The sequence below is a fragment of the Gavialis gangeticus genome, unplaced genomic scaffold (assembly GCF_001723915.1).
Source record: "Gavialis gangeticus isolate Ggan-Ray unplaced genomic scaffold, GavGan_comp1, whole genome shotgun sequence".
Classification (NCBI taxonomy): Eukaryota; Metazoa; Chordata; order Crocodylia; family Gavialidae; genus Gavialis; species Gavialis gangeticus.
Genome location: NW_017729004.1, coordinates 22504580 through 22518421, shown reverse-complemented (window position 1 = coordinate 22518421; position 13842 = coordinate 22504580). Strand labels below are relative to the sequence as shown.

At 39.8% G+C, this 13842-nt stretch overlaps 1 protein-coding gene across 3 annotated transcripts in view; it reads right to left on the bottom strand.

Annotated features, from left to right (window-relative positions):
- Window positions 1–252: 252 nt before the first annotated feature.
- Window positions 253–13842, bottom strand: part of WDR60 (WD repeat domain 60) — a 47807-nt gene continuing 34217 nt past the window's right edge. For all 3 annotated transcript variants that reach the window (XM_019508161.1, XM_019508162.1, XM_019508163.1), the window contains 10 exons: window positions 12547–12719; window positions 11929–12091; window positions 10254–10370; window positions 7592–7653; window positions 6378–6429; window positions 5450–5510; window positions 4657–4756; window positions 4284–4415; window positions 1966–2189; window positions 253–730 (listed from right to left, as the gene is read on the bottom strand). In XM_019508161.1, coding sequence (XP_019363706.1) covers window positions 559–730; window positions 1966–2189; window positions 4284–4415; window positions 4657–4756; window positions 5450–5510; window positions 6378–6429; window positions 7592–7653; window positions 10254–10370; window positions 11929–12091; window positions 12547–12719 — 1256 coding nt within the window. In that variant the 3' untranslated portion in view covers window positions 253–558. The remainder of the gene's footprint in view (window positions 731–1965; window positions 2190–4283; window positions 4416–4656; window positions 4757–5449; window positions 5511–6377; window positions 6430–7591; window positions 7654–10253; window positions 10371–11928; window positions 12092–12546; window positions 12720–13842) is intronic.

The window sequence follows — 13842 nt, the reverse complement described above, 5'->3', positions numbered from 1 at the left end:
AAACTCAAAGGTAAACTTACATAGCTTTCTGGCTATACACAGGTATGTCCATACAGTGGTACGATCTGGCTTATAATGTTTACTTCTCAAATGATAGGTCTAATGATATTGTGAAGACTCCAAAGATAAAGCCTGTTATAACATTCATGTTAAGTTATAGAGAGTCATATGTTTAGGTTGACACAAAGAACCTAAAATATCTATAATCTGCTTTAAAGTAAAATATTAAGAAACATCAAAACATTTTAAAGGTCTGTTTTTAAAATTTTATTGAAAAATATCTATAAATAATAAATGTCTACAAACCCATATCATATGAAAGTAAATACAATTTATCTTCCCTTCAGGCTGTGCTCTGTCATTTTTATAATTATTAAAAATATTGCATTTCTTCACCCAAAATTCTGTACTGATATTCTTGGCAGTATATACAGTATACACAATACAAATGGAAAATATCTTAAATTATAAATCTTTTAATTACAGTCGTAATATAATAAAGAATCTAAATGTAATTAGCCACATTTGTATACTCAAAGAGAGGAAATTTATTTGCTTCTATAAGGATTGCTGCAAAAGCAAATGTAGTTTCTCTGACTCTTCAGACTGAAGTAAGGCCCACTTCTTTTTTATATACTGGATGTCTATTATTCCAGATTCTTTGGCCAGTACAATCCCCAAGAGCCCGTTTTTTTTTTCTGGTTCACCCAGTACAGCCATGGTCAGAACCCTGATAAAAACAGAAGATTTTTTGCTTTTTTTAAGGGCAAGAAAATAAATGAAAGTAGAACATTACCCTTCAAACTTGTAATAACTGCTTCCAAAAGCTTTCTAATAGGAAACTATAATGAATTGCATTGCCTTCTGAAAAAACTAAATAAAATGACAGGAATGGAAATGTAGGAAAACACAGTGCTATAAAACAAGCAACAAGGAAAGGACCAGTTTGAAGCAATCATTTTATATCTATACACTTCAAGGGAAATTCTGATCTTGGTAGGCAACCTCCACATAATCATATTTCTAATCATGCATTATAAATTGTTTCAAAATTCTAAATTATTATTTTATATAACATTAAAAAAAATTATAGTAACTTTTTTTTAAAAGGCTGTGTTTTTATACCATTTTTTCAAAGTCTTTCAAAACCATTGAACCTAGCTACTCTTATCACATTGAATTAACTTCTACAAAATAACATTCAAATCTAAGTGATTTTCTTATTTCTATTTTAAACAGCCACAATTTATTTCTCTCTATAGTTAAACATGTACAATATGCATGAAGTTTGTAAGTATCATTCTCTCTAACTTTTCCTGCATTGCAGGATAAATTCCTAAGACAGACAAGGGACCCTCCTTTCCTCCCTCCTTCAGTAAAACTTTGAGTGATCCAGGTGGTTTCAATGGGAACAGAATTTGTTCATTTATAACAGCTCAATTCTGCAGCTGCTCCATGAACACAACTCCCACTTATAACACTTAGCCTCATTTTAATTTACATTAGAAGTTTTTCACTTCTCTGACAGTGTAAAGGGCCTGTTAAATAGTCATCAATGAGTGGTCATTCACTTTAAGTTCTCTTTACACTGCTACAAAACAATATTCAGCATGCCAGTGCAAGCTCAACTGCGTTTGTATGTGCAACTTGCCAGAGGGTCTGCCTGTTGTGCACTGGGCTCAGCCATTCAAGAAGCTGTGGTGGTACCTGGTAACCTACCAGGAGCACAACCCCCATAGTCTCCTGAAACCAATGGCTGCCAATGAATGACACTGTGGCAGCATGTAAAACAACAATGAAATAAATGAAAATCAGGCCCAATCAAAGTTGCACGCTAGCAACACCTAAAAATTCAGGCTCTTCTGGAAGCATTCAGTTAAACACATTTTGACAAAAGGACAGTTTCAGTGTAATGCTAATATTTTATAACTGCAAGAAAAAGTAAGAGTTATGCAATTTACTTACCTATCAGACTGAATAATTTGTTTGGCTACAGGCCACAAGTCATTTTCCAGCAGGTCCCACACATAAACATTAGATGATGCATCCAGGACTAAAAATACAGCAGGTCTCGTTAGAGCCCACTGAAGGGCAATAACTGGCTGGCCATCCGTGCTGTCATTCCACTGCAGGAGGGGATACTCCGATGTCATCTGGTGCAATCTAATGCTTCCATCTGAACAGCCAACCTGTATGACAAAGCAAAGACAAGTCTTGTATGCAAAACAAACTAATCAAAAGTAAAAATTACAATCCTGTGGTTGGAAAGTTGAGGCATGTTGTTCTCTACAATTATATTAGGTTTTATTTATAAACACAGAGCTATCTAACATATAATGATGCATCACTATTACACTTCAGTCTATGGACAGCAAGGAATTTTCCAGTTTTTAACTTCTAGTATTTTGTTCAGTTTGACTGGTCTTTAGCAAAATGCAGTAATCCAAATATGGAGGTTCCAAAGACGTATTTGGATAAAATCTCTATCCAGAAGGAAAATCTACAGTCTCCTGGAGTATTTTTTACATCTGTAGTTTATAAGATCACTTCCAACTGAGAATTGCAAATGTAGCCAAGGATTCAAAAATGACCCTTAAACTGCAAATCTCAATAAGGCCCTGATCCTGCACAACTGAAATCAATTCTAAACTTTGCTACTGACTTCAGTGGGGGATGGATCAGAACCCAATGTCCTAATTCAGCAAGGTTCTAAATTATACAGGTATGTGGTAAGCAGCCTTGCTGATATCTTAATAATGTGTTGTATGCTTTATTATCTTGCTGAACTGGGGAATAGCAAAGATTACATATATACACGCCTTAATAGAAGTCAGATACCCTCTTCATCATTTCCTCTAGATCAGGGATTGGCAACATTTTTGGGCAGTCCACCAAAATAACCTGCAGTCTCTGCTTGGAAGATGTTGGCGTGCTAGGGAGGGGTGGTGGGGAAGCCACGAGGGGCCTGATCCTTGTTGTTGCAATGCAGCCTGGGTCTCTTCCCCACTGTCTACCCCGAGGCACACATGCCAAACAAAATGCCTTCATATGCCACACTCTGGCATGCATGCTGGGGGTTGCCAACCCCTGCTCTAGATACTGTGGTCTAACTATAAGTGTCACCTCGGCCTTGTCTAGAATAAGCTTTAGCCGGTGCCCTAATCTAAGACAGCAAAAATACATTATACTACTCATGTTTAAAGAAAGAAAGAGCTGAAAGCATTTATGGCTTTGCAGCCCAGGGCACCTCCCTATTTCCCATATGACCTCACACATAATTTATACGAGAGAGGAAAAAAAAAGCACAGAGCAGATGATTCACATTGTTGGATCTGCGTATAGAGTGAGAAACAGATTTAATAAGCTCAAAACTAACAGGTGTCATGTCAGTCAAAAAGACTCCAATTGTTTTGCCACAACATTCTTACAACCTTTCTTAAAAAAGGATGGTAAGTGTCAGGAAATGGTTTAACAAGGGGGAAACAACTGCTTTTTATGGAAATATTACTATTTCCCAAGAACAATGCCCCACTTTTTTTTCACCATTTCTCTAACTTAACAAGCTGATGTTTATCCTACAGGATGTTGCAGGAAAAAAGCTTATTAAAGCAGAGTTAATTTTGGATTTGCTCATATCTAGGATGGCCTTTGCCAGACAATTCGGTATGATCTAACTAACACTATCCTATTCCTCATAGACAAAAATGCAGTTTTGTAAATGGTACTACAGAATGCGTGTACATGTTAGATAAATTGCATCTAATTTATACCCTGTACCATCACTTACAGTGATATGTTGGGAAAGATTTGTCCCTTAATCATTCTCCTAAAGCAGATCTAACCTAACTTGATGCCCAAATAGGCATATAGGATTTCCTATTTTAATCATATTCACCTAGTATTGAACAAGGTTTAACAAGGGAGACAACTAAAAGATTGTGTCCATGTTTGCTATGCAAGAAAACTACCCAGACTCAGATACAGAATAATATACCACTGCAGTAATAAGTCATGTATTTCCACTTGAAGTGAAAGTATTGTACTAAATCTTTATTAAAATAGTCAACAAATTCTAAGGTAATAGCTCTAGTGGGATTGTAACACTTCTCCATCTTTCAGCATGTGCTGAGTTTAATCAAAATATACAACACCTGTTTGCCACATCGGAAGAAGGTTCTGAACTGGGAATGTCAACTGATTGCTACTTCTGATGCTGACTTAGAAATCTTCCCCCTAACAAGTAATTAAAAATTATTTTTTTTAAGATAAAAAGGCTTCCTTACCAAAAATATTGGTTTTCCAAAAGGGGAGAAATCAACTGCATTGACTCTTACTGATCGTGGTCCACCCTGCTGAGGTTTGAATAGCTTTGGAGGTATTCTTAAGTCATGTCTTGTGCCATGACTTACCAGACCCTGTTAATAACATAAAATCAAAAAGAAATTCTATATTATCAGTGTTTATATATTAAAAGAAAAACCATGTACACCCTTAATCTTCATTACCAATTAGCACAATAAACCACTTTTAATAATTATTTCAAACCATAAATATTCACAAATGAAGCACAAGTAGAAACCCAAAGAAACTTTTATTATTACAACAATGGAAGAGGAAAGATATCAATAATGCAATGAAATTGAGGGCTTTACTCACAATATTTGTCCCAACAATAAAATGATTAGGATTAGAAGGCTGAAACTTAATATTCAGAGTCAGGGGTGTCTTCAGGCACATCCTATCTTTTGGGAAAAGCCTGGGGAAATACAAAAGTAAAAAAAGCAAAACAAACAGATGGAAATCTCCCAAAGCAATGCAAATATGTTATTGAATAGTGGTACTCTACCTTTTTTGCCCCACAGGGCTGGATGGGTAGTGCCAGTGGGCCCAATCCTGCACATTGGGTTGGCATGGCAGGGTCGAATCCAGCCATGCACAGAAAGGCAGGAAACTATCCAGCGCCAACCCAGCTGGACAGGGGGAAGGGGCATCGCCTGGCCCTGACAGGGCCATACAAGGGAAAAAGGTGTGGCCTAATCCCAACCTGGCTGGGCAAAGGTTGAAAACTTGGCAGCGGGACAGGAGTGGCAGCATTGCCACTGCTTGCCTGCCACCAAATTTCCCAACCCACAGGGAGCCCTGCAGGCTACATTTGGCCCTCAGGCCAGAGGTTAAGCACACCTGTTATAGAAGGTCTTACTGTTCTTAGTATTAAACATTTGTTACAGAATCTTAGCCCAATTCATTTGTCCATGCATGAATGTGCCATGTAAGAGCTTTATAAAACAGGAAGATCTTCCACATTTTGACACAGTTTTCTGGCAAGAGTGCATAGTTTCAAAAGCAATTAATTACTGAAAATTTCAAAGAACCCACATTAGGTAACAGTCTTTTTCTAGGGAAGAATTATCTTTGTGGTACAAAATCTAGTAGATACCATTTTTCTTACCTGTCATTCAACTGAACAGTAGAGCTATGTACCAATTTTACTTTCCCACCAGGAATTAAACCTGAAATTATAAGTAAATATTCTTAACATGAGAGAGGACTCTACTTCAATAAAATAAGTTACATATCACTGCTAGGTTAAACACACTGGATTTCTCTAACTTTAAAGGAAACTTCCAAAGAATCAAAAACATTGCTGGTGGCAGTATAGTGTAATTGTGTTTAAATATTTATTATAAGTTTTTTTAAAAATACTTTATTATTAGTGTAAGTAAGCTGGTTAATGAATAAAGACTGCATGCCAAATGTCCAAAATTTAAAAATCTAAAAAACTTCTCACAGTCATGCATACAATTCTTAATTTGTTTAAGGTAAAGAAAGTGTATTTTTCCCCATTCAGATGGGGAAAAATACACAACAGCCACAACAGCTGAATGGATTTTCATTTTTTTTGGTAGAGCCCAAATATCACATTTTCCAAATATAGACGTTTCAGCCCAAAAGGAGAACTTGTAAGAAAGTCACAGGAGATGAAATGTAGGCTACAGTAGATGTGATGTTACAACTCTAATTAAAGCTAAATAGCTGGATGATTGATAGGGACATACATTCCAGTAGTGCCGAAGAAAATTGACAGACAAGCAGGGAAAGCTGCTTTAATGAAGTAGCAATCTGACGCCCCTAAAGGGAAGAGCTGGCAGTGTGGTAGGTAATGGTTATTCCACTGGCAGTGAGAATAGGGCTCATGAAACTCTATAGATGAGGAATCTTTCATACATGTTATTAAACTCCAAGGCTCTATTCCCCACAAGTGATCTTCTCTTCCTCCACACTATTTGACTGTCCTATTACCAGCTGTGTTGTATTCAGTGCTTTCTTCCTCCCTCCCATTCAGAGTTATTAATGTTTCTTCTTGTGTAAAGACTTACCTAAATCACTTTGTGAACCAGCTATATCCACTTTTTGTAATTCAACTACAACCTGAAAAGGACAATGATTCAAAATTAGCAGCTACCTAATATTAACAAAACCCACAACTGATTTAGGCATTTCTAGGGTCCCTACCACTGTTCCATATGAGCATCTATAACAGAACTAAGTTTAACATTACAGTGATTATGGGCTTATTCCACAGTATAAGGCTGTCACCTGTACGTGTTAGGATGAACCCACCATACCCTTACCAAGCCCTTGTCCAGGAAAGGCTGGATATAACAAATAATTTGACTCAGTTCAGCTCCCATTGAACTTAGTGGGAGCTTTTCTGGGTTTGAACCAGTGATGTAAATGTGGAGCACTTTTTATGCCCCTACTAATCCACTAAGCAATCTAGTTCTGCAAATACTATTAACTTAATTGTAATAATAGGAAATAGCAGACAGTACAATCACGCAAATACTTCAGAAAGAGCAGCAGTATTTCTAGTTTATCAGTATTAGTCTGAAAGAAGTCTCAGATAGTCTACAGCACATTACCTTACAGGTAACAAATGTGCCTGTCTATTGGCACTGGTTAGGCTTCATCTACAGTGTTGTGGGCAGTTTTGGATTCCACATTTTAAGAAGGATATAAAAATGTTGGAGAGGCTCCAGAGTTGAGTGCAAGAAGTGATGAAAGGATTAGAAGGCAAGCTGTATGAGGAAAGGTTGAGAGAACTATGTATGTTTAGCCTGGAGAAAAGGAAATTAAGGGGGCCAGGAGTACAATCATGGTTTTGGAACCATGGATATGGAAAGATTGCCATAAAGAAGATGGAGAACAATTACGTTCCCTTGCTGCGCTATTTTTAAACTGCAATGGTTTTAAAACTACAGTGAAGTAGATATAGGTCAGATCTCAGGAAAAAAACCTGTTAAAACAATAAAGCAGTGGAACACTGCCCAGAGATGAGGCTTCCTGGATCCAGTACCCAACACAAGTTCTGCCCTATAGGAAGTTTATGGTATTAAGGAACCAGGTCATGCAGAATACCAGTAAAACGGCTATTTGTGGCACATTTAGCCATTGGAATGAAGGAATGGCTAGGATGAAGGAAATATTCTTATTTGAAATCCTGAAGATCTGAAGGGTAGGTGCTACCTCTTTTAAAATAATTTTTATCATTTTAAAATGCAGTGTTCTTCCTCCTCTTACGTTTACTTACCCATAGATTCAGAATCCCACTTTCATCGATTGAAGCTATCTGGAATGAAAGGCCTGACATTTCTATGGAAGGAAAAATATAATAATTTAGTAATAACAACTTGCATTTACATAACACTTTCAACCCAAAGGATACCAAAGACTTTCAGACATTTAGCATCCTGTTGTATTAAGTATGAGCCCCAGGCTGCTTTCCTCTGTGATGAAGAAGTGGCCAAATATAAACTGAAGGAAAGAAGGGGTACTATACTGGCATGCTGTCTCTCTTCAGTTGCCCAGCCCTGGAAATTTTCTGCATCTCTTTAAATGTTTGGATTCTGCAAGGTTTTGCAGGCAAAATGAGAAGTGGGAAGATATATGCCATCTGCATGGTATAGTAAGCTCTTCTCTGTAAACCTTTAGTTTCAGAGTGCATTTGTGCTCTGGAATTAATGCTGTGTCTTCTACCACAGAGCCTGGAGGAGCTGGGGATAGGATCCAAGGCAACATGTCTCCTAGGGTAGCAATCTTTCTATGTGTAGGGTCAATAAAGAAATTAGGGAAAATGCACAATAAAAGTGAGTTCAGTGGCACACTGTGAGTGTTTTCAGAAATGAACACTGCTCTATAGAGTCAGATAGCTTCATCTCTCACCCTTTCTACTCCCCCCAGAAACTACCTCGGAAGGAAGTATTTGTGGAAACTTGTTTTACTGTAGGAGGATTTAGAATGGTTTTGTACACAGCAGTCATAACACACATGCACTCAAAGTAAAAGAGCCCACAATAATGTCATAACAGCTTATAGAGAGTGTCACAGGATCACGTAGGTGACCTGTGCCTAGAAAAGGGTTAAGAACAGCTGCCAATCACCAGGGCAGCCCAGCTGCTGGTTGCTGGGGCAACCATGTTTGGTCAGGTGACCAGAAGGGGGCAGGGCCGGGCCCTTATAAACAGCGCAGGCCAGAGCCTTGTGGGCAGTTCCCTTCTGGCAGTTGGAGGAGCAAGAGCTTGGCAGTGGAGCTGAGCAGACTGACAGAACGAGTAGCTACACTGTGGCGTGGGTGGAATGAACCCTGACCAGGGGGTTTTACTGGAAAACCAGGTGGGGCCTGGACTTTAGGGTATAGCCAGAAGGCTTATTGTTGTGTTGTAGCCGGTTGGCTCACGGTTTTGTGTTCCTTGTTTGATATTGTTAAACCGGAGGACCAAGTGAGGCTGTAGGGGTGTGAGGAGGCCTCACAGGAGCTCCCCAGTAGTCTGGGGATTCCTGGGTGCCCTGTATGGGCACAGAGCAGTGCCTGGGAGGCACAGCTGTTTGGCGCTGGTGTGGCGCGATGTGTGGGGGTTGAGACCCCAGCCTGTGACGGCGAAAACTGGAGGAGCCCGAGTAGGGCCAAAGACCCTAACGGTGGGTCAAGGGGGCCAGGCATGGCTACGGCCACCTGAGCCCCGACCATGGAAAGCACGGAGGCAGACCCCATGGGGTGCTGCCAAAGCACGGAGGCAGGCCCAGTGAGGTACTGCCTGGCGGGGTGAAGCCCCGACGGGGGTCAACCCCATTGAGACGCCCCAGGTGTGGGCGCATACTGGAAAGAAGCCCCAGGAGGGGGCACATAGGATTGATAGAAACCCCAGTTGGGGTGCAGATTGGACAGAGTCCCAGAGGGCTCTACAGGGGTGGGACCCCGACGGGTCACAGGGGGCCAGGTAAGGCTCAGGCCGCCTGAGCCCAACTAGAAAGAGTATTGTTGTTAAGCCTGAGAGGGCTAACAAATAGAGGGGCGCCGGTTGCGTGACAAGTCCAGGGGCACCGGGGAAGGGGCGCCGGTTGCGTGACAAGCCCAGGGGCGCCAGGCAGGGCGCATACAAGAATCTGACCAGATTATGTCTGGTAGATCTGCGAGGCTTGGGGCATGCTAAAGGGGAGGTTGGAGGCACGCATAGCCCATAAGGCTGGGGGTGCACCAGGTCACCCCATAGAGAGTAGGAGCCCGGATAGTTATAGCACCGTGTCCAGGTGGACTAAAGGCAGCCTCCTATATAAAACTATATACCAACAAGACGTGGCGGGCGAGAATAGAGGGTGCTGGATCGCCTACTTGGCACGGCAGGGGGAGCTAGGGGGATCACGGCCGCCTCTAGGCCCTACTCCGTGACAGAGAGGTAGTTATCTATGGTAGTCTGAACTAAGGACAGAGGCAGGGTAGAGTGGTACCTTAGAGACTAATTCAGAGTGGCATGCCTTTTGGTATGCAGCAGCCTATTTCACCAAAGGCTATGAGTGGGGTCATATTTGCAGAGAGTAGGGGTAATAAAAAGACAGGAATAAAGTAATTTAAATACAAATAATAGGAAAATGGGGAGGAAAGGATTGAGGCAAAGGGAACTGCTGAGAAAGGCAAAGGTAGGTTGAGGAGACCAAAAGGGGTAAATAAAGCAGTTAACCCACTGAGGGACATAATAGTTATAAAAGCTAGTCCAGATAATAGACTAAGAGCTTATAAGGAAGAAAATGAAGACTGATGTTGTATTTCAATGAAATTATGTAGGATTTTAAACAGGCAGAATGCAACTGGAAATTAGAATTTGGCTAGGGCACTGTAAAATACCTAGTATAAGGTATTTATTTAACTATAAGGAAAATATCACATCCATTGTACTTTTAAAGAACAATTCACATACCTTCTTGAGAAGAGAGGCCTGAGAGCCCACAGGAACTCTGTTCCTTGTAGACAGATGTTGAAACAGGTTCTATTGCTTGTACAGAACATGTGTGGTTTACTGAGGTGAGAACACCATCTGTAGTTAAAGAATTAATAAGTGCTGTACTATTTAAAAACAACAAGCAAGTTGCACATTTAGATTATAAAATTCAGGATTATAAGTAGCCAAGGAGGACAAATAGTGAACTGTACTAAAAACATGTTAAATAAAATACTTCTGATAAAGCATCTTCTATCTTTTTTTATTTTTCATTGCCCAAATTACTGCAGCATCATTTGTGCTATTGCATGAGGCACTTGGACATATTAATTTCAAGCTCTAAATGGGAAATACAAAATTGGTAGAGAAATAAGTCATCCAAAGATGTTAAGCTTTTTTAATGAAAAAGTCAACTAGTATTTCCAAAGAAAAAGTCTGGAAATTGAAAATATGCATTTACTATTTAAGAAGAAGTTAAAATAAGTTATTTAGGGAAAAAACCTATTTCAGTTCATATCCCCCAATTGGAGATTCTGATTTCCAAAGACTTTCTGCTTGCTGAGTATTATTTTTATTCAGAATTTAAGGAAACAGGCTCCTTAAGTTTTCAGCATTAAAATATTGTTGCTTATATAAATTACAAGCCACAACACGAAGTGGATGCTCTGCTACTGGCAGACCATGTCACTCAAGACCAAAAGCCTGTAATCCCCTAAAAAAATCCATTAACAACCAACCTATGAAGCCTAAAGCCAGTAAGATTCCACAAATATGCAAAGGTTCAGTCATGCAGATTTAACTAAAGGATCAGGGAAGTAATCCAGAGTGATTTTTAAATGGGTGCTATTGTATGTAGATATTATTTGGAGTAAGGTGCAAATTCAACAAACTCTGATTTTTCTTGTTGGCTTCAACCTCATACCCCACTCCTGCTGTGACTGCCTCATTAGGGCTAGCCCACACCTGCAGGCTGCCCTGCTGCCTGCCCTCAAACCTTAAAGTAGCAGGCACCAAAGGTGCCCTGCCACACATGGTTTCTAGTTTATTTATTTCTTCCCATCATTCCCAGTGCAGTCCATTTAACTTGAACTGATGCCTTCATAAAAAGGCATAACATAATGATGATCTAAATTTCAAACTAATTTGAAAAGTGCAAAAGATGCACACATGAATAATGCAAGCATAGGTGAAATCAAAATTTAACAAATGTTCTATGAGTTGATGTTCTATGCCCAATGAATAGATGGAGGGGTCATAAACAGTGACAGAGGAGATAATTCTACTAAAAATGTAACAGTAAATGAATAAAGCTTGGAGGTGATAAAAATTACACAGGTAACAACCTAACTCAAATGCACCTAATTTGAGAGTTTAATGGAGAGTCACTTGGTAAGACTTTCAAAAGTGCCTAGGTCAGTAACTATGGTTAGAAATTTAAGTGCAAGTGAGTTGCCTCTTACATTTTTCTATTCCAATCCCTTCATGTCTGTATCTCACCCTACCTTACACCCACTGCTGATAGTGGGTGTGCCATCCTAAATACTACCCGTAGCATACCTAAACTAGGTTAAAGATCCCTTTGATTTCTTAGCAGAATTTGACAGACAACTTTACTGCATGCAGAATGATTGTTTATAACGCACTTTACACTGACCAGTGGAAAATGTTGGAGCTCTAAATATCCAGTCAGTTTCATTGAACTTCATACAATGATGCAGTCTTGAGTCTTCCCTGAGATCCCACACTAACAAAGAACCATCCACTGTTCCAGCAAATACTAAAGTTGCTTTATTGGGACTAAAGCAGCAGCATATTACCTGTGTGATGAGACAAAAATATTAGAAGGAGAATAAAGATTTGATTCAGCTAAGTATATATGTGTTCTTCCAAGGCTCAGATATCCAGAAAGACTAGAGATGCTTGCTCAATGGGAAGTCAACCTATTTAAAGGAAGTATGACAGGCTGCAGAAAGCCTCCCATCTCCTCCCTAGAGCATTGCTGGTTTGTTCCTACTTAGCTGCAAAGTGAATAGGTGAAATTTTACTGTATAGTAATAGTTTTAGAAGCATATAGGTCCTGACAACCTTTGGGACTAAATTAAAACAGAATCTGTTTCTCTCTCAGAACCTAACAATAAAATGCAAAATATAATGGGGCACTGTTTTGCTCACTGAGTGCAACAGTGTACAAATTATATAGGACTGAAAAGTACAGTACGCATCCTGAATTAATTCATTAAATAGGCAATTGTGTAATAGCTTTAAACTGTACCTCGGAGTCACAAACTAGGACTTTCTGAGGGCTGGAAGGCTGCCAGACATTCCATACGCATATGATATACTTCCTGTTCAGTAGAATGGCAGCTGGCTTTTTAGGTAACCCATGAACAGAAAGTAATGCCTGCCTTTGAACCTGAGAGACGTGCAGACAGGAGACTTTTCGATCTACATCAAAATGAAAATGGAAAACTTGTTGAAGATGAGAGAATAGCAGTAACCTATGAGATTAAAGAGTAATTTAAAAGGAAATGTCAACATTAATCATAGGGTGCTCTGATACCAGAGCAGGAAAGAGAATGGCATAGAGTAGTCCTTCTCAACTTTTTTTAGAGTCATGGTACCCCTTGATAGGCTCAAGGTACCCCCCCAAAAATGTCAGCTCTTAGTTTCCACTTAATTTTTGGCTATAGTAGAGCAATTATTATGATGCAAAGAACTCAGAAAGAACACAACAGGTCAGAATACTTTTAATTCTGTGGATTCCCATTTGAAATCTCTGATTTATTTTGCAAACCATGTTTGCACACCTACCAGTTCTAACACTGCATGGCATTCTGCAGCATGCCTGGCTGAGAACCAGTGACACAGAAGGAGAGGACAGAACTATTCAGTCTTGTCTCAAAATTGAATTTCAGTGAGAGAAACAAAAATAGGAAAAATAAATCCTAAGTAACTACTCTTAGCTGCCAAGTGGCAGAGAATATGCAGAATTTTGGGAACATCCAATGCCTGAGATTCTCATGAAGAGGTGCAAGTACTGTGAGAGAAACTAGTACCACAAACAAAAGATAGGAAGAAGGAGCAAGACCGTACAAATGGAAATGTAGGCATCTTCAAGTACAATAAATGCATTTTTCTGATGTACTTCTCATGCTTATGTTATTATTAGGCCTGTGCAAAGCAGCTAGTATTTGATTCAGATTCGGCCAATTCAGGGGACAGTGATTCAATTTGGTGATTCAAATCGCTGTCCTGAATCGATTCGGTCGAATCCAATTTAGAGATTCGGCTGTTGCCATATTGGCTGAATGCACAAATCAAACAGGCCCATCCCCTGCCTGCTCTCCCAGCCCCATCAATGCCTGACGGGCCAGGCCCCAGCTCCCGGCTTTAAAAAAAAAAAAAAGAAAAAAAAAAAGCCCCCACTCACCAGCTTCTGCCAGGGGGGAAGGGGGCAATCCCTGCTGCCCCATGCTGCGTGGGGGGCTCTGCCATGAGCCCCCAGAAATCCTGACGGTTGCTGCAACAGCCAGTGAGTGGGGGCTCTTTTTTTTTTTTTTTTTAGAAC